The sequence below is a fragment of the Cervus elaphus genome, chromosome 30 (assembly GCF_910594005.1).
Source record: "Cervus elaphus chromosome 30, mCerEla1.1, whole genome shotgun sequence".
Classification (NCBI taxonomy): Eukaryota; Metazoa; Chordata; class Mammalia; order Artiodactyla; family Cervidae; genus Cervus; species Cervus elaphus.
Genome location: NC_057844.1, coordinates 77,035,292 through 77,053,371, shown reverse-complemented (window position 1 = coordinate 77,053,371; position 18,080 = coordinate 77,035,292). Strand labels below are relative to the sequence as shown.

At 42.2% G+C, this 18,080-nt stretch overlaps 1 protein-coding gene across 4 annotated transcripts in view; it reads left to right on the top strand.

Annotated features, from left to right (window-relative positions):
* The window catches only part of NALCN (sodium leak channel, non-selective), a 296,965-nt gene that overhangs the window by 95,126 nt on the left and 183,759 nt on the right, over window positions 1–18,080 (top strand). For all 4 annotated transcript variants that reach the window (XM_043892088.1, XM_043892089.1, XM_043892087.1 and 1 more), the window contains one exon: window positions 4,986–5,072. In XM_043892088.1, the coding sequence (XP_043748023.1) occupies window positions 4,986–5,072 (87 nt within the window). The remainder of the gene's footprint in view (window positions 1–4,985; window positions 5,073–18,080) is intronic.

Below are 18,080 nucleotides of genomic sequence, written 5' to 3'. Positions count from 1 at the left end.
CCCCCAAAGGCTATGTTTTATGTGACGAGAGACACAAGACAGCCTCTGCCCATCAAAACCCACCCGACTTTTATATGCAAAGCATGACCCAGTAAAGTCATATTGAGGGACACGTAAATAAATATTCTGATTGTCTAATAGCAATCATTCCTGGGTCTGTCATTGTCTCTGACTTGCTGGTTCATATTTTCTGAAGATGGGAGACTGATAAGGGGGGAGGTGATACAAGGACACGGGGGTTCGTCCTCCTTTGTAGGTCTGTGAGCATTCTCAGAATATGAGTTCCTCCAATACCTGAACAACTTCTGTGTAAGTGTGCAGCTCAGATTAAAAGGCTGAGAGGCACAGATGAAAAGGCATATGATTAAAAATGAAAAGAAATTCTCCTCTATAAAAAGACTGTGTACCACGTAATGTTCCAAGACAACACTTTAGTAAAAATGTGTTTACTGCATTCTAAGACCATTGGTTTCCACATGAATATACATCATTAAAATATGTGAGAAAGCAATTTAGTGAAAGCAGTTTCTGGGAAGGGCTATTGTAGGAGGTACAATAGTGAGCTCCTTCTAATAAGAAACTATGGTAATGGAATAATACATTCATCACAGGAAGCCATAAATGAGAATTGTGTTTTGTAACCCTGAGTCATTGAATATATTATTTAATAGCAAAATCAAGTCAAGTATCTACCCTCATTATTCTCTGTGATAATGACTATTCCTCCTTTTTTTAAAGATGATGATTTTGAAAAGAACCCAGAGAGCATGTGAATTTCAAAATAAATTTTGAATTTTCTGTTCGTTAACAAATGTGTATGTAAGTCTTGGGTTTGGAATTTTAATTCAGTTGATAGTGATTGCTCGTGTTACCAAGATTCATTCTCTTCCACCTACCATTAAATAATCTGTCATTGTTGTTGCTGCTGCTGATATTCTGCCTAAACTAGAACACTCCCCAAAGCAAATTTCTTACCTAAATCAAGTGGCACTTTATAAGACCCTGGCAGACAATTGCAGACAGATAGGCATGAGACGATTCTCAAGATTGAAATCTCTGTGGATCCCCATGTGATTGTACTAAGAGGAGAGTGCTCATTGGTAATATTCCATTAATTCATACACTATCCCAGTAAATCGCAACATGGTCTGCCCTATTGACTTTAAAGCAGTCTTATTTAATTTTCATGATAATGTTGTGAAGTTATTTTCTCTGTTATTGTCTCTGCTTTGCAAACTGAAAAAAGACAAGGATTGGAAAGTTAATTATTTGGTCCAGTATTACATACCGTTTTTGTCTCTGCTTTGCAAACTGAAAAAAGACAAGGATTGGAAAGTTAATTATTTGGTCCGGTATTACATACCGGGCACATGGTGGAAATGGCACGCAAAACCAGCTTCCTCGACCTTAAGGGTCTTTTTTTTGCCCACTCAGTTTTGCCCTCTGGGATCCTACCTCCTTTTAATTTAGTGTTTACAGCCCCTGCTGTCAATGCACTGTCTTTTTTTTCTGGCATCGCTTCTCTTAAAAAACAAAAAGTTTTCTTGTTGGCTGAAAGGTGGAGAAAGGGTTACTTTCATATATTATTACTAAGACTGTAAATTGGAGCATGCTTTTTACAAAACAGTTTGTCAGTATGTATCAGAAGCCTTAAAAACATATAAACTACTTGACAAAGAGATTGCACTTCTAGGAATTTATCCTAAAAAAATTATTGACAATGCTCAAAGATATACATTTGAGAATGTTTATGGAAGCATTTTGGTGAAAAAAAAAAGCCAAAAGAGAGAGAGAGGAAGAAGATTAACTCTAGCAATAAATTATTGATTTTAAATTATAAAATTAGAATAAATGCACACCACTAAGTCATGATTGAACTTTATTATATGGAAATATGCAAATAACAATTAATGCAATAGAAAGGTCTTGTGTTTGTATGTACATGTATGTGGGCATAATACCTGGAAGGTTAACTCTAAAATGTTAGGGGTGGTTGTCTCTGGAGAATGTGTTTAAGATTTTTTTACAGCTCATACATACTTTGAAGATTTAATAGTAAACCCATATTAATAATATAATTTGAAGGGAACATTTAATGTCTTTATTTTTTTTTCATTTATTTTTATTAGTTGGAGGCTAATTACTTAACAATATTGTAGTGATTTTTGTCATACATTGACATGAATCAGCCATGGATTTACATGTATTCCCCATCCCGATCCCCCCTCCCACCTCCCTCTCCACCCGATTCTTCTGGGTCTTCCCAGTACACCAGGCCCAAGCATTTGTCTCATGAATCCAGCCTGGGCTAGTGATCTGTTTCACCCTAGATAATATACATGTTTCAATGCTGTTCTCTCGAAACATCCCACCCTCGCCTTCTCCCACAGAGTCCAAAATTCTGTTCTGTAATCTGTGTCTCTTTTTCTGTTTTGCATATAGGGTTATCGTTACCATCTTTCTAAATTCCATATGTATGTGTTAGTATACTGTATTGGTCTTTATCTTTCTGGCTTACTTCACTCTGTATAATGGGCTCCAGTTTCATCCATCTCATTAGAACTGATTCAAATGAATTCTTTTTAATGGCTGAGTAATATTCCATGATGTATATGTACCACAGTTATGTCTTTAAAATGAACCAACTCATTGGACATTCAAACTAAAGCCACTTGTGTTAAGTTAGTTTCAGCCACAAGGGACAGAAGGCCTCAAAAAGTGCCATGTGTAAAATAGAGTTCCTTTCTCTCTCATGTAAAGTTGGAGTATGTCATTCAAGGGTGTTATGGTTGTCTGTGTTCTGCAGATACAGAATCCTTCCACCTTTTTGCTCTACCTTGCAAAACGTCCATTTCCAAAATTGCCTCCTAGTCTAAAATAGCTGCTGTAGTGCTAACCCTTACATCAATATTCCAGAGAGCAGGAAGGAAAAAAACAGAAAGTTTCTGCTTGCATTTCATGGACAGCATATAATTACATGGTTCAAGATGAGCTTCAAAAATGAAAAAGAATTAGTTTGTTTTTTTTTTTTATGGTCATAAAATTTTTCTTACTTTGGAAGACAAGGAGAACAGATAGGGAGTGACAACTGGCAGTCCCTGCCACACTCCCCGAGGAGCTTCAGGTCCCTAGGATTTATGTCTCTGGATACACACTGTTACCTGTGTCCTAGTGTAGCTACTGTTATATTAACCAAGCTAGATGCTGTGTATTCAGAGAACCAGTGAGAAATTGACCATATTGGCATTTTCTTCACTTTATGTCATACAAAGAAATGACCTTGAGAGAACACTCACACTAAAAATTAAATTGATTCATTTGATTTTGGTTGACTGGAAAAAAAATAATTTAACACAGAAAATTAGTCTGCTGCTGATGAAAGCAAATGTGTGCCTCAGGGATTTTTTGCCCCCTGATAAGAGAATGCTTATACAGAGGGTTCCTACCTAGTGACTGGCAGGATCGCTTTTGTCTTTTCTCCTTAAAAGGAGACTTCCAGACATTTGACAGGTATTTTAAAAGGCTCTTATACATGTTTGCATGTCAACCAGTGTATGTATTCTGAGAACGAGTCTATTTGTGATGCCTGTGCTTGATTCTACCACTAAACAGACCTTTTAAGATTCAGCCTAAAGGGAATCAACATCCTGTAAATGGACAGCTGAAAAAAATCATTTATAATTGGGATCTTGAATCAGAGAACCTTTGTATAAAGGTGTACCTCCACCTTGTCATTTTAAAAATACATGTATGAGGACTTTCATGGCAGTTCTGTGGTTAAGACTCAGTGCTTCCACTGCAGGAGGCCTGGGTTTGATCCCTGGTGGGGGATCTACAATCCTGCATAACTCATGGGGAAAAAAAAAAAAAAAAACGATCTACTACCTCTGTTACCAGGGGTTTGAAATTATAAATCCTAGGTAATGGGATCTTGGCATCATCTCATATTTCCATCAGTAATTACCCTTATGATCCCAGGGTCAGAGTAACAGGAAGACATAAATATGGCAAAGAAAGTGTTTATGTGTGTGAAATAGTGAACTCGGACGGGAATAAAACAGTGAGTGCTTGTAGTTGTGACTTTTCGTAAAAAATAAAGAGTCATAATTCCACCCTATTCCACCACACTCCCACATGCACACCTAAGGAATTTAAAAGAAAATATATATTAGTGGGAAAATATTTATATGTGGTAAACGCCTTCCAGATTAGTGCATTATTGATAGATAACTAAATTTTGAGGTAGTGCAGTGTAAGTTAGGTAACCTTCACATCCAGCAAGGTTGTCTAATTCAATGACTGTCAGATTTTAGCATCCTGTACTATCCTGAATTTCATCAGTTATGTCTTCTAAGATAAAAGAAGTGACTTCTTCCCTTCATAAATGTGCACGTAAAGTTTTTGCCGAGCAGATTAATTGTGGCCTATGTAAACTGATTTCACAAGGACTTTTAAGTGATTTGTCATTCTCCTGCCATTAAAACAGCACTCCCCTCTTTCTCTAGGCTACATGCATATTTCTTACTTATCCTGTGAATGCTTTTCTTTTGGTTCAGTGAGAACTGTCCATTAAATAAAGATAGAAATTTGCCACTTTTTGTTAAAGCATGCAATGCTTTGGTATTCTAATTATTATTTTCTCTGAGATCTAATATATAATAATCAACATAATGGGAATAAGATACCTACTGTAAAGTCTTCCGGGGAAGAATATTTGGGTAATTCTATGCAGAGCATATTCAAGGCAGAAAGGGCCAGAGAAATAGCAAGTGCTCAATTAATGCAAGCCATTATCCTTATTATTATTATGCACTTAAGTTTGCAGTGTTAAAATGAACATCACTGGAGTGACTCATGCTGTAAATATAAAAGTGTAAGAAGACAAATCTTTGATAAGATGAAAATGTAAAAAGCTGGAGTCAAAGTTAGAGTTCTCGATGTTCCCTTGGAAGTGTTTCTGACTCATCTCCCTCTTTGTCTTGAAGATGTTTCACGAAGACGCTGCTGGCGGGTGGCAGCTGGTAGCGGTGGACGTCAACAAGCCCCAGGGACGCGCCCCAGCCTGCCTCCAGGTGCGGAACAATGTCATTTCTAAAACTCACCCCACAAAAGCCTTCGACTTATTTTATACAGGAAAACCCATAGCGCTCCAAGCTCTAGATCTGCCCAAACTTGTGGGCAGTATTTTGCTCCATCCTGTATCCCCAGGACCTAGCATCTCTTTAGATACCCACTAGGGATTTGGTAACTTTCCAGTGAATGAATCCACAGAGGTAATAGACCAATGGTACTGAATCAATGAGGAATTTTGTTGTTGCATTGAGTCTTATAAAACTATTCTTTTCCAAAGGCCTGAGTTATTTGGGGGGAGGGGCAGTCAAGATCACACTTCACATATGTGGGTACCTCACCATGTACCTATGTGTAGCACATAGTCTGTTGTTCTTTGTCTCTAAGCTTCCTAAGCAACGTGATATAAGAAGGGTGGGTCGGAAAGATCCCCTGGAGAAGGGCATGGCAACCCACTCCAGTATTCTTGCCTGGAGAATTCCACAGACAGAGTAGCCTGGCAGTCTACAGTCCATGGAGTCGCAAAGAGTCGGACACAACTGAGCGACTAACGAGCTTTCACCCATAATATGGGGAAGGGTTTATTACCTGCTCCAGGATGAAAACACACCTTCTGTCTTTCCTTTGGGTCTTTCTCCAGGTGGGGACTGGTACATTTCAAGGATTGGCAATTAGGAAGCAAAATACTGTCCTCTGAACCATCACTGTAGGCTGTACTTATGTGGCAGTTTAATCGTATATTTATTTGTTTCTATCCATTAAAAGGATGGATCAGAAAAAGAGGAAGAGTTTATGATGAATATTGATACTATTAAATACCATCGTGCGCTTCTCTTTCTGTTGTATATTTGATGGTGACAATGCTGCAAATAATTCAGTTTGTATTCCCCCGTAGCTCAGTTGGTAAAGAATCTGCCTGCAATGCAGGAGACCTGGCTTGGATCCCTGGGTCAGGAAGATCCCCTGGAGAAGGAAATGGCAACCCACTTCAGTATTCTTGCCTGGAGAGAGGAGCCTGGCGGGCTACAGTCTATGGGGTTGCAAGAGTTAGACACGACTCAGCTTCTAAACCACCATAACTACCTCTATTACTACTATAGCTATAGTAGTAACAATAACAACCACTGTAGTAACAGCAGCCTAAAGAGTACTTTCACTTTCAAGATTCATTAATCCACCAGCTGATATTTACTGACACAAAGATAGTCCTGAACAAGACAAGCACTGCCCCTCTCCACATGGAGCTTACAGGGTCCTACAGGAAATGAGGAGAAAAACCAGCATTGAATTATGCTGTCACGTCCCACTCTTTGGGGCCCCATGGACTCTAGTCTGCCAGACTTCTCTGTCCATGGAATTTTCCAGGCAAGAATACTAAAATGGGTAGCCATGCCTTTCTCCAAGGGGTCTTCCTGACCCAGGCATCAAACTTGCATCTCTTATGTCTCCTGTATTGACAGACAGAGTCTTTGCTGCTAGCGCCACCTGGGAAGGCGCAGCATTGATCTAGCAATCTCACGAATGATGCGTGTTCTAAAGAAATATCAGGGCGTGCTGGGGGCCTAGGTCATTTGTGGTCCTCACTCCCCGTCTGAGACTCAGTGGACATGGCAGTATTTTAACCAGGACCAAGGGAATGAGGCAGGGAATGACTGATGGTGAGGCCCAGTATAGCCCTGTGCTGTGGAAAGATGGACATCGCCTACTGGCCCCTATAGACGAGGAAGTGGAGACCCAGATCGCTGCGTAAGTCCCCTGACCTCAACCAACACGGAGACACCAGGTCTTGTGTCTGGCCTTCTGGTTCCCTGTCCTGTGCTCTCTCCAGCTGAGAAAAAGGTGCTAAGGAAAACACTAATTTGTAACAGAAATAAACGATCAGCCTGCTAGGAGTGCCAAATCAGCGTCTTCTGTGCCCCAGAGGCATTGCTTAAAAGTCTAGTCAATGTGTGTTAATGGATGCCTCAAGGCTGCCGTCTGGAATCGGGAAGCCCAGCCTCTGTACTGTGAAGATTTGAGCTGGCAAGAGTTAGTGGGCAAGGAGATGTGGTGGGGGTTACAGCACTGAGCAGGAAGGTCGGTGGAGGAGGGGACGGACCTCAGACTAGCCAGGCGTGGGTGTGGCATCGGGGAGACAGGAGACAGCCCTGAGTGGTGGCTATTGCAGCATGCTGGTAAGTTGTATCAATGATGATGCGTGTGGTTTGAGACAACGGAGAATGAAGCCAGACAGTTTAGGATGAGGCTCCCTTCAGCTCAGCATCCCACACTGGGTCCTGATCAGGTCCCATGTTTGGTCCAGGAGGAGCAGATTTGAAAGAACATGGGTGAAAAGCGTGTTGGCCAAGAGGTCACCTGTTTGTATCGGGCATGACGAGACTGTGGCTAGAGAGCACACTTCTACTTCTGGGTGAAAAATGAATGAATTCTTAATTCACTTATTAAAGAGAAAGAAAAGTAAGTCAAGAACAAGTATTGAATGGTCGTGAAATACTCACTCGGCTTTTACTAATGATTGATGCCGTCTAAAACTAGGAAACAGGAAATTTTTCATCTGAACCACCCCCTCACTCACTGCCCCGCCCCCGCTCCACCCTGCCTGGAATGTCTTTCTGTCTGTCTCTCCCCACTTCCCTGTGCTCTGCTGAGAGGCTCGTTGTCTGGGGTGACCCCTCTTCCCGCCTTAGCTCCTGATCATGGGAACAAAATGGCTAGAAGTGATGGGGAACGTGATTAAGCCAAACCCCATTCCTGATTTCCTTTTTTATTTTTTGCTCTTTTAGTTTCTAAATTCTATTCTATTCTAAATTTAGTTTTAAATTCTATTTTATTTATTTATTTATTTTTTACAACTGACTTTTTTTTTTAAGTTGAGATGTGATTCGGATAGCTATAAAACTCACCAATTTAAAATGCTTGATTCAGTGACCTTTAGTACATTCAGAGAGTTGTATAACCATATACATGTCAGTTGATGTTTGACAGGGTACCAAAACTATTCAATAGGGGAAAAAATAGTTTTTTCAACAAATAGTACTAGGACAACTGAATATCCACATGCGAAAGAATGAATTTGGACCCCTGTCTCATACACAAAAATTAATTCAGAGTGGATCATAGATCTAAATGTAAAAATAAAACTGTAAAACTCATGACACTATCAAAAAAGTAAAAGTAGACCTCAAATCGGAGAAGGCAATGGCACCCCACTCCAGTACTCTTGCCTGGGAAATCCCATGGACAGAGGAGCCTGGTAGGCTGCAGTCCATGGGGTCGTGAAGAGTCAGACACGACTGAGCAGCTTCACTTTCACTTTTCACTTTCATGCATTGGAGAAGGAAATGGCAACCCACTCCAGGGTTCTTGGCTGGAGATTCCCAGGGACGGCGGAGCCTGGTGGGCTGCCGTCTATGGGGTCGCACAGAGTCGGACACGACTGACGTGACTTAGCAGCAGCAGCAGCCCTCAAGTGATGAGAAAAAATATTTGCGAATCTGTTTCTGTTTGTGCTGCGATGGTCTCCAGCACAGGACTGCTCACATAACTTCTCAGCCTGCCTCCCAGCTGCAGACATCCGTACTTTGTTCTATGAAGTAATACCCAAGATAGCATCTTTCCTATGATGTAATACTCAGGACAGCACCTTTCCTGAGGGTGAATAAACCACCCCGTTGTAGCCTCTTAGAGAATAGGTTCTGAAGGTGGAGATATTTCAACTATGCTACTTAGTGTATGACCTTGAGCGTATTTCGGTACATGGGGGATAATACGTCTTCCTTGGCTGGTGAAACATTCAGTGAGTATGTATGTTCTAGTCAAGAATTATTTGGTTGCAAGGATCAGACCATATGGTCTCAGGGAGCGTTTATTGTGAGTATAACCAGGCCTGCCGGGGGACTATGCTTACATGATTTCTCATCTGTTTCTATCAGTGCATTTGTCTCTATTTTCTCACTGCAAAGACTAGCTTCCTTTTTTTTTTTTTTCCCATGCTTATTGCCCCAATATGGCAGATTGTAACTGAGTTTAGTAACCTCCTGTTAAGGGTTTCAAAGACTCACCTGGGGACTTCCCAGGGGATCCAGTGACTGAAACACTGTGCTTCCAATGCAGGGGGCCCAGGTTCAATTCCTGGTCAGGGAACTAGATCCAGCATGCCACAACTTAGACCCAGTGCAGTTAAATAAATAATAAATATTTTTTTAAAAAAACAATAGAGAGTCACCAGAAAACATCCAAAGGGGAGTCGGAATCTGAGAGAAATTTTATCCAAACAGGGAGATTGGCCAGAGGTGGGAGGTCCTGGGAGTTGAATGGAAGCAGCAGGTTCATTTACGCAAAGCACAGGGCTTCCTGGGGCTTCCCAGGTGGCTCGGTGGTAAAGAACTCGCCTGCCAATGCAGGAGACGTGGGTTTGATCCCTGGGTCAGAAGATCCCCTGGAGGAGGACATGGCAGCCCACTCTAGTATTCTTGCCTGGAGAATCCCATGGACAGAGGAGCCTGGAAGTCTACAGTCCATAGGGTCACAAAGAGTCGGACACAACGGAAGTGACTTAGCATGCATGCATGCATTGAGGCAATAACGTAATTCTTTTATGTGGTGTGGCCAAAACCATTTAGAAATTTTCTTCAAGTGTGTCTTTTGGTGTGAGTCTCAGAAAAGTAAGAAAAGAAAATGGACTCTTTGAGCATCAAACAGTCACTTAGCTGTTTAAACTCAATTTTAGCATCAGCCACGGCCGCCCTGACGAGGTAACCCTAATGCATGATAAATAGAACGCGGCTAAATTGGAACCTCGTTCCTAGGCGGCTGCTGTGACTAGCCATTTTTCTCCCGCCTCTCAGGTGGGAGTTTTCACCTCCTGACAGTTTGACAGATTCGGCTGCACCTTGTGAGTCTTCTGCAACACACACCCAGTGATCTGTTATCTTGAAGAAAGTCAGTGACAAGAAAATGAAAGTATGCCTGAAACCTAGCCTGCCTGAGCTCAGTTCCTCTCCGGTAACACCCCCTCATGTGCCTACTTCTGTAAAGAACAGAGATGATAGGCTTTTACCATAAGTAGGTCAAATTGCGGCAAAATTGTTAATATGATGTTTTAATGCTTTTTGAGGAAATTTCCAGTGAAGGTGAAGATCGGAGGAGGGGTAGATTGTATGATATGTGTATTTAAAGAGATAAAGAGACATCCTAGATGCTTTGCTGTTTTCTTTTTGGCCATACCATGCGGCATGCAGGATCTTAGTTCCCCAGCCAGGGATCAAACCTGTGCCCCTGGCAGTGGAAGCCCAGAGTCCTAACTATTGGATCACCAGGGAAGACCCCTTCCATTCCGTTCAGTCGCTCAATCGTGTCTGACTCTTTGGGACCCCGTGGACTGCAGAACACAAGGCTTCCCTGTCCATCACCAACTCCTGGAGCTTGCTCAAACTCATGTCCATCGAGTCGGTGATGCCATCCAGCCATCTCATCCTCTGTCGTCCCCTTTTCCTCCTGCCTTCAATCTTGCCCAGTATCAGGGTCTTTTCCAATGAGTTGGTGCTTCACATCAGGTGGCCAAAATATTGGAGTTTCAGCTTCAGCATCAGTCCTTCCAATGAATGTTCAGGACTGATTTCCTTTAGGATGGACTAGTTTGACCCCTTAGAAGACCCCTTAGGTGCTCCTTAAATATCTGTCTTCTTGATGAGCCTGCCCATGAACTGGCAGATAATTCCAAGAACTGACTGAGCCCAGGAGAATGTAGGTTCCATCTGCAAGCAGACCTCTTCCATCTTACAGTCCCATGTGGGAAGGTAGAGTGGTCCAGTCATGACAGTATGGCCCAGGAGAAGCTCAGACTATTGGGTAAATCTCCCAGAGACTCAGCTTACTCACCTGAAAAATGGGCGACGTCTCTCAGCGGCTTATAAGAATGAGAAATGGCGCACATGAAACACCTACCGCGGTGTGCGGGTTGCAGTGGGTCGCTCAGTCCGTAGCGGTGGCTGTTATCATTCGTGTACAGTTCTCTCCTAACTCTGCTGGCTTTGAGTGTTCTATTCAGTTCCAGGAACAGCTCCCATGCACCCAGGTAGTCCAGTGATGTCACAGCCTTCCCTTCCTGCCCTGCCCTCTGACTCTTAGAAGTGTGGATCTCAGTGTCCAGCAGACACGTGACCAGGTGTTCTCATGGACACATCACCACCCATCCTCCCCGCCCATCCCCACATGGAAACCAGGCTTTTCCTGCATCTCCAGAAACCTGTACACCAACCTGTAATGCACTGCTCATGGTCCTCCCCAAATCTGATCGGTTTGCAAGTCTGTCGTTAATTTAGTCTCTTGAATTTCTCTGAATCCTTCCCTCCATCCCATGCTAAGGTCCTTGCCCTGAAAATCAGATCACAGCTTTCTCGGTGCTGTGACCTCTGACTCCTTGATTATATTCGGTGGGTTTCTCTCTGCTTCCAGCTGTTTCCACTCTACCTTTCACGTGATGATCGGTGACCAAATATTGCAAGGGGGGTTATATGTGGATGTGTCCATGTGTGTGCTTTCATGTACAGAACTACACGATCTCACACACAGCAGACACAAATTCTTACTGTCCCCTTATGCAGCTGTCCGTGATCCCTTCCCAAAACATATGCACACACTCATCTTCATTCCATTTTTTAAATTTCATTTTCTGTCTGTACCACATGATACGTCAGATCTTAGTTCCCTGACCGGGGTTGGAACCTACACTCCATCCATTGGAAGGTAAAGTCTTAATCACTGGACCGCCGGGGAAGTCCCTCATCCTCATTTTTCTAACAGTAGAGCAGAAAACGGGCTTCTCTGGTGGCTCAGCTGGTGAAGAATCTGCCTGCAATGAGGGAGACCTGGGTTCGATCCCTGGGTTGGGAAGATCCCCTGGAGAAGGGAAAGGCTACCCGCTCCAGTATTCTGGCCTGGAGAACCCCATGGACTGTGTAGTCCATGGGGTCGCAAAGAATCAGACACAACTGACCGACTTTCACTTTCAGAGCATAAAACAGCTGGCTTGAAGAAAACTCTTGTGTGTTTGGGTGTCGAGTGGGGGCGGGCACATGGTGAATGGAAGAAAAAATTTATTGTATAATAACACAGAATGAGAATTAAGAACAGGAAGAATAAAATAGCTAAAGGCAATACAGCACAAGATATAAGAAGGTAGCTAAGAGTTTAATCAAAAAAGACCTACTGTGGTCTTGAAACCAGTATGGCCAAATAAACTAAGGAGAGGGCTCTCCTGTGTACAACCTCAGTTGTAAATGTTCCGTACATAGATATTTAAATATATATTGCATTCTATATATATTCAATATATATGTATTTCAAACAGTAATTATACTCAGAATAGATACCAGCAGACTAACAAAAAATAAAATGAAATTATGAGTGCTATTTTTTAATTTATTCACCTATCTTACTGTGTTTAAGTGGTTTTTTTGTCTTTGATTTTTGAGCCTCATTGGAAGAAAGAAATATTCAGGTCATCTTAAAATTATTTGTTTCAGATGATCACAAGCTAAATTCCTGTATCATTGTATATATTCATCTTTTCGTTCAAGTAAGTCCTATATGAGTGTCTGACAGATAGTCTTGGAAGACAAATTTCCGTCAAATATTTGTGACATTGTCACCTTTGGAAAAATGAGGGGTACTTTGTTCTTGCAGGTCTTGATTTCTGGGGTTAAATATGCAGTTTCTTTAAACTGTCATCCGGGGTTTGAAATTGCCATGTATTTTCTCAGTGTTCAACACAATTGCTCCCATCCTAGAGTCTAGAAAAGCAGCATGACTCTCCCTGCCCTAAGGCTGATGACAGGTTTGGACAATGTAAAAAACTTCAGTCATTTTGTACTTGTTGTGTTTCTGGTATGTTTTTTCCAACCCTCCAAATTTCTTAAATACTCAAAGATTTTCAAAGTGAGCCTTCCACTTCAAGATACTATATAGCTTAAAATTTTTAATTTATTTCTGTATTCATCAAATGTAACAACCTAAGTCTTTCATAACACTGGGTATGTTTGAGAAAAACACCTAATTCATGTCTGAGTTTGTGATTTCCCTCTTGAATTTAAAACAAAGGTTTTATGTTCACCTGCCCACTATTGAAAACTAAAAATAAAAAGAACATATGAAAATAAATTTCAAGTGATTCTGTATGTAGACATTTTAATTAGCTTTGGGAATGTCAATTAAAGTGTCTTTGAAGATCTTAAAACCATTATGGTTTTAAGTGTCCCATCTAGTGTCTGTTGTTAAGACCCTCAACTTTTTTTTTTTCATTTATTTTTATTAGTTGGAGGCTAACTAATTCACAATATTGTAGTGGTTTTTGTCATACATTGACATGAATCAGCCATGGATTTACATGTATTCCCCATCCCGATCCCCCCTCCCACCTCCCTCTCCACCCGATCCCTCTGGGTCCTCCCAGTGCACCAGGCCCGAGCACTTGTCTCATGCATCCAGCCTGGGCTGGTGATCTGTTTCACCCTAGATAATATACATGTTTTGATGCTGTTCTCTTGAAACATCCCACCCTCACCTTCTCCCACAGAGTCCAAAATTCTGTTCTGTACTTCTGTGTCTCTTTTTCTGTTTTGCATATAGGGTTATCGTTACCATCTTTCTAAATTCCATATATATGTGTTAGTATACCGTATTGGTCTTTATCTTTCTGGCTTACTTCACTCTGTATGATGGGCTCCAGTTTCATCCATCTCATTAGAACTGATTCAAATGAATTCTTTTTAATGGCTGAGTAATATTCCATTGTGTATATGTACCACAGCTTCCTTATCCATTCGTCTGCTGATGGGCATCTAGGTTGCTTCCATGTCCTGGCTATTATAAACAGTGCTGCGATGAACATTGGGGTGCATGTGTCTCTTTCAGATCTGGTTTCTCGGTGTGTATGCCCAGGAGTGGGATTGCTGGGTCATATGGCAGTTTTAATTCTAGTTTTTTAAGGAATCTCCACACTGTTCTCCACAGCGGCTGTACTAGTTTGCATTCCCAGCAACAGTGTAAGAGGGTTCCCTTTTCTCCACACCCTCTCCAGCATTTATTGCTTGTAGACGTTTGGATGGCAGCCATCCTGACTGGCGTGTAATGGTACCTCATTGTAAGACCCTCAACTTTTCACTGGCGTACTCATGAAGACAAGTGGAAATGCCCCGTAATTCTGAACTAAGCCCCTTTTGTCACAGTCTATCCAGTAACTGTCTGGTCAGTGGAGCTGCAGTGAGAAACGCAGTGTTAGCACCTGCACTCTGGCATTGCACTTCTACTGGACTGCAGGTCAGAAACAGGACCCTGAGGCGGGGAGGCCCGGGTAAAAAGTGCTGGCAGAGGCTCATTTCCACGCTGTGAGCACTCCCACATGGCCAGAGATGCTCGGTGCCTTCATGGGAGGTGACCTGTGAGTTCCACGCTGTGAGTGTTCCCACATGGCAGTAGATGCTCTGTGTCTTTATGGGAGGTCACCTGTGGTTTTCCTTCTGCCCTCTCATTCTCCAAAGACATGCCTGGGGCAGGCAGAAGGGAAAGGCAAGAGTTTCTAAGGATAGCTATTGGTTCTGTTTTTAGTATTGCTATAAAAAATGGGTGTATGCTCAGTTGCATCCAACTCTTTGCAACCCCATGAACCGTATAGCCCACCAGGCTCATCTATCCATGGAACTCACCAGGCAAGAATACTGGGTGGGTTGCCACTCCCTTCTCCAGGGGATCTGCCTGACCCAGGGATTGAACTTGTGTCTCCTACATGCTTTACCACTGCGCCACCTGAGAAGCCCATTGCATAAAGATATTTCCTGTTTCACACAAATTCTTTGTATTGAACAGAATTATTTTGTTTATACTGATTATAAAAGTAACAACTATCCAGATGTCTTCTAAGTAAGGGGAGGGGAAGACACAACACTTGCAAACAGGAGATTTATTTTAGGCTCTTTTATATTATGATATTGTTCTTAGGCTCATGGCTTATATGCAAGATGGTTTCTGAGAATTTCACCTTGTAATTGCATTGTTCTCCAAATATGTTTATTTTGAAATCTAGTTAAAACACAGCTTTTATTAGCTGGCTGAGACAGTGTTCAGTGGATGAAATTTGTTTACCAGGGTAGGTTATTTTATTCATTTGAGCAGCGATTTAAAGACAGATTTGAGGACTTCCCTGGTGCCTCAGTGGTAAAGAATCCTCCTGCCAGACAGGAGACACGGGTTCAATCCCTGGTCAGAGAAGATCCCACATGCCGCAGAGCAACTAAGGCCGTGTTCCACGATTACTGAGCCTGAGCCCTATAGTAAGAGCGCTTCTCCCACTGCAGTGAGAAGCCGGAGCATCACAGCTCAAGAGGACTTCCTGCTCGCCGCAGCTAGGGAAAAGCCTGAGCAACAACGAAGACCCAGCACAGCCATGAATAAATAAAATTATATTTTTTAAAAATTTGGAATCTTTAAAAGCGAAAGAAAGATTTGAGTTCTGAGCTGTAGTATTGTGACCTCCTGGGCCACAGTCTTGATTTGTTAGATGTTTGCCTACAGAGTCTTCAGAATCTTTAAGGCACTTTTCTATCAGAAAGCTTACTGAACAACTGAATAGGAAGAACTCATGGAGTCCGTAAGCATTCATGCCATTAAAAATGAGACAACTTAAGACCTTTTTGAAAATCTGTAAATGTCCCTGATCCCTCTCAAGATCAGTTATCTCTTTCACTTGATTTCTCCTCTTATATCTTCTTACCTTCCCCACAGGGCTTCCCTGGTGGCACTAGTGGTGAAGTACCCACCTGCCAATGCAGAAGACGTGAGAGACACAGGTTCAGTCCCTGGGTTGGGAAGATCCCCTGGAGGAGGGCATGGCAACCCACTCTGGTATTCTCGCCTGGAGAATCCCATGGACAGAGGACCTTGACAGGCCACAGTCCATGGGGTCGCAAAAGAGTCAGACACGACTGAGCGACTAAGCACATATGCACCTTCCCCATAAGCAACTGACTGTGTCTCTGCCTTTAGATACCTCAAGTGTTTTCAAATACAGCAATGATAATAAACGTTGTGGAGTGTAAGATGTCTGCTCTGGCATCTATACCGTTTAGACTCTATGCTAAATAGCCTCATTTATATTTCATGTTCCAACCTAGAGAAGTGGATCATTTATATTTCATGTTCCAACCTAGAGAAGTGGATGCTATCACACCTGTTTCACCTGTAAGAAAACTGAGTCACATAGAGGTTAAATCAGCACAGAGTCAAGATTTGATCTCAGCTCAGGCTGCCTTCAAACTTGACATTCTTTTCCTATGGGGAGATCTTAGACCCTCCAGTGGGGAACAGCTTTCCTTTGGCTTTCAGATACAGGATTCACAAGCTTACGTCCTCTATTAAATCACAAACAGTGGACACGGGAGCGACTTCTCACTCTCCTTTAATACGTGAATCAGAGTCCACTGCATTTTGACTGCCTGACAGGAGGCAGGAGAGCATTGGCTTTGGCCTCACCTGGGACTTGTTTCTGACTCTGTGAACTTGGAAATGGATGCATCCTTACCTGTTTCTCCGTAGATGAGGGGATAACAAATGCACTGTTTTTCACAGAGTTGTTGAGGATTAAATGAAATTTTCACCCCAGCATGTGTTATGCTTGGAATGAGGCTTGGCACAAACCAAGCCCTCAAATATGAGCTCTTATTTTGAGAATCCATTTTGTCGGCATCAGTGTGAATTAAGTGAGGATCTCTTGCCAGGTTTGGCATAGACTTCTGTATTTGAAAGTGTTCCCTTCACGGTAGGACTCAGAATGAATATGAAGAAAAGTGACCTTTTCTCTTCTCCTGCCTGAGGTTGGACTCACTGTCATTGCTTCAGAGCCAGCGTCTCATTCCACATCCTGAAACAAAGCAGGATGAAAACCCTGCTTGGCATCATGAGTTTATTTCCACAGTAATACATTTTGCAGAGGCCTTGACTGGCAAGTGGCCTTGGGTGGAATCCTTCGATCAGGTAGAATTTTGGAGCACTCGGCAGATGCCCACAGTCCTGTTTCATAGGAGGTGATTTGAGGCAGTGTATGTCACAATTATGAACAGGGCTTGGTTTACTTTCCTAGTTCTACTGTGACAAATTTCCACAAACTTAGAGATTTCAAGCAAAACAGATTTATTATTTATGGTTCTGCAGGTCTGAGGCCCAAAATGGTTTCCCTAGGCTAAGATCAGGGTATAAGGCTTAGTACTTATAAAAATTTTAGGGGAAGGAAAAAAAAAAACTATTGCTTTGCCTTTTCCAGATTCTAGAAGCCACCTGCATTCCTAGAATAAGTCTGTGCTGGTGCCTTCATTAAAGTGAAAGTGTTAGTTGCTCAGTTGTGTCTGAGTCTTTGTGACTCCATGGACTGTAGCCTGCCAGGCTCCTCTGTCCGTGGAATTTTCCAGGCAAGAGTACTGGAGCAGGTTACCATTTCCTTCTTTCATGTGGTGGTTCAGTCGCTAAGCGTGTCTGACTCTTCATAATCCTCTCCAAATGGTTGAAAACATGACTCACACTTTTGTCTTCATGAAGCCAAACTGGTTTAGTTGATTTTGATCTCAGAGTTGAAGGGGATAGGGGAAGTAGGCATACATTTTTGTGATGAGGTAATATATTAATATATGATCATAATATTATAGTCAGTATTTGCTATATATTTTATTGGATGATTACTGACTTTTAGAATCATGAAATTGTGAATCTGTAAAAAGTTTTATAGGTCACCCAGGTTTTCATCTGCAACTCAAGGAGTATCCTCTGCAACAGACCTTCTCAAACTTTAGGATCCACAGTAATCATGGCTAAAGATGCAGATTCTGATTCAGTAGGTCTGGGATGGGGCCCGAGACGCTGCATTTCTAATACACTGCCAGGAAGCTGCTGGTCCAGGGACCACACTTTGAGTACCAAGGCTTCTGAGCATTCCTGACATTGCTGCCTTGGGGATGATTCTGTTA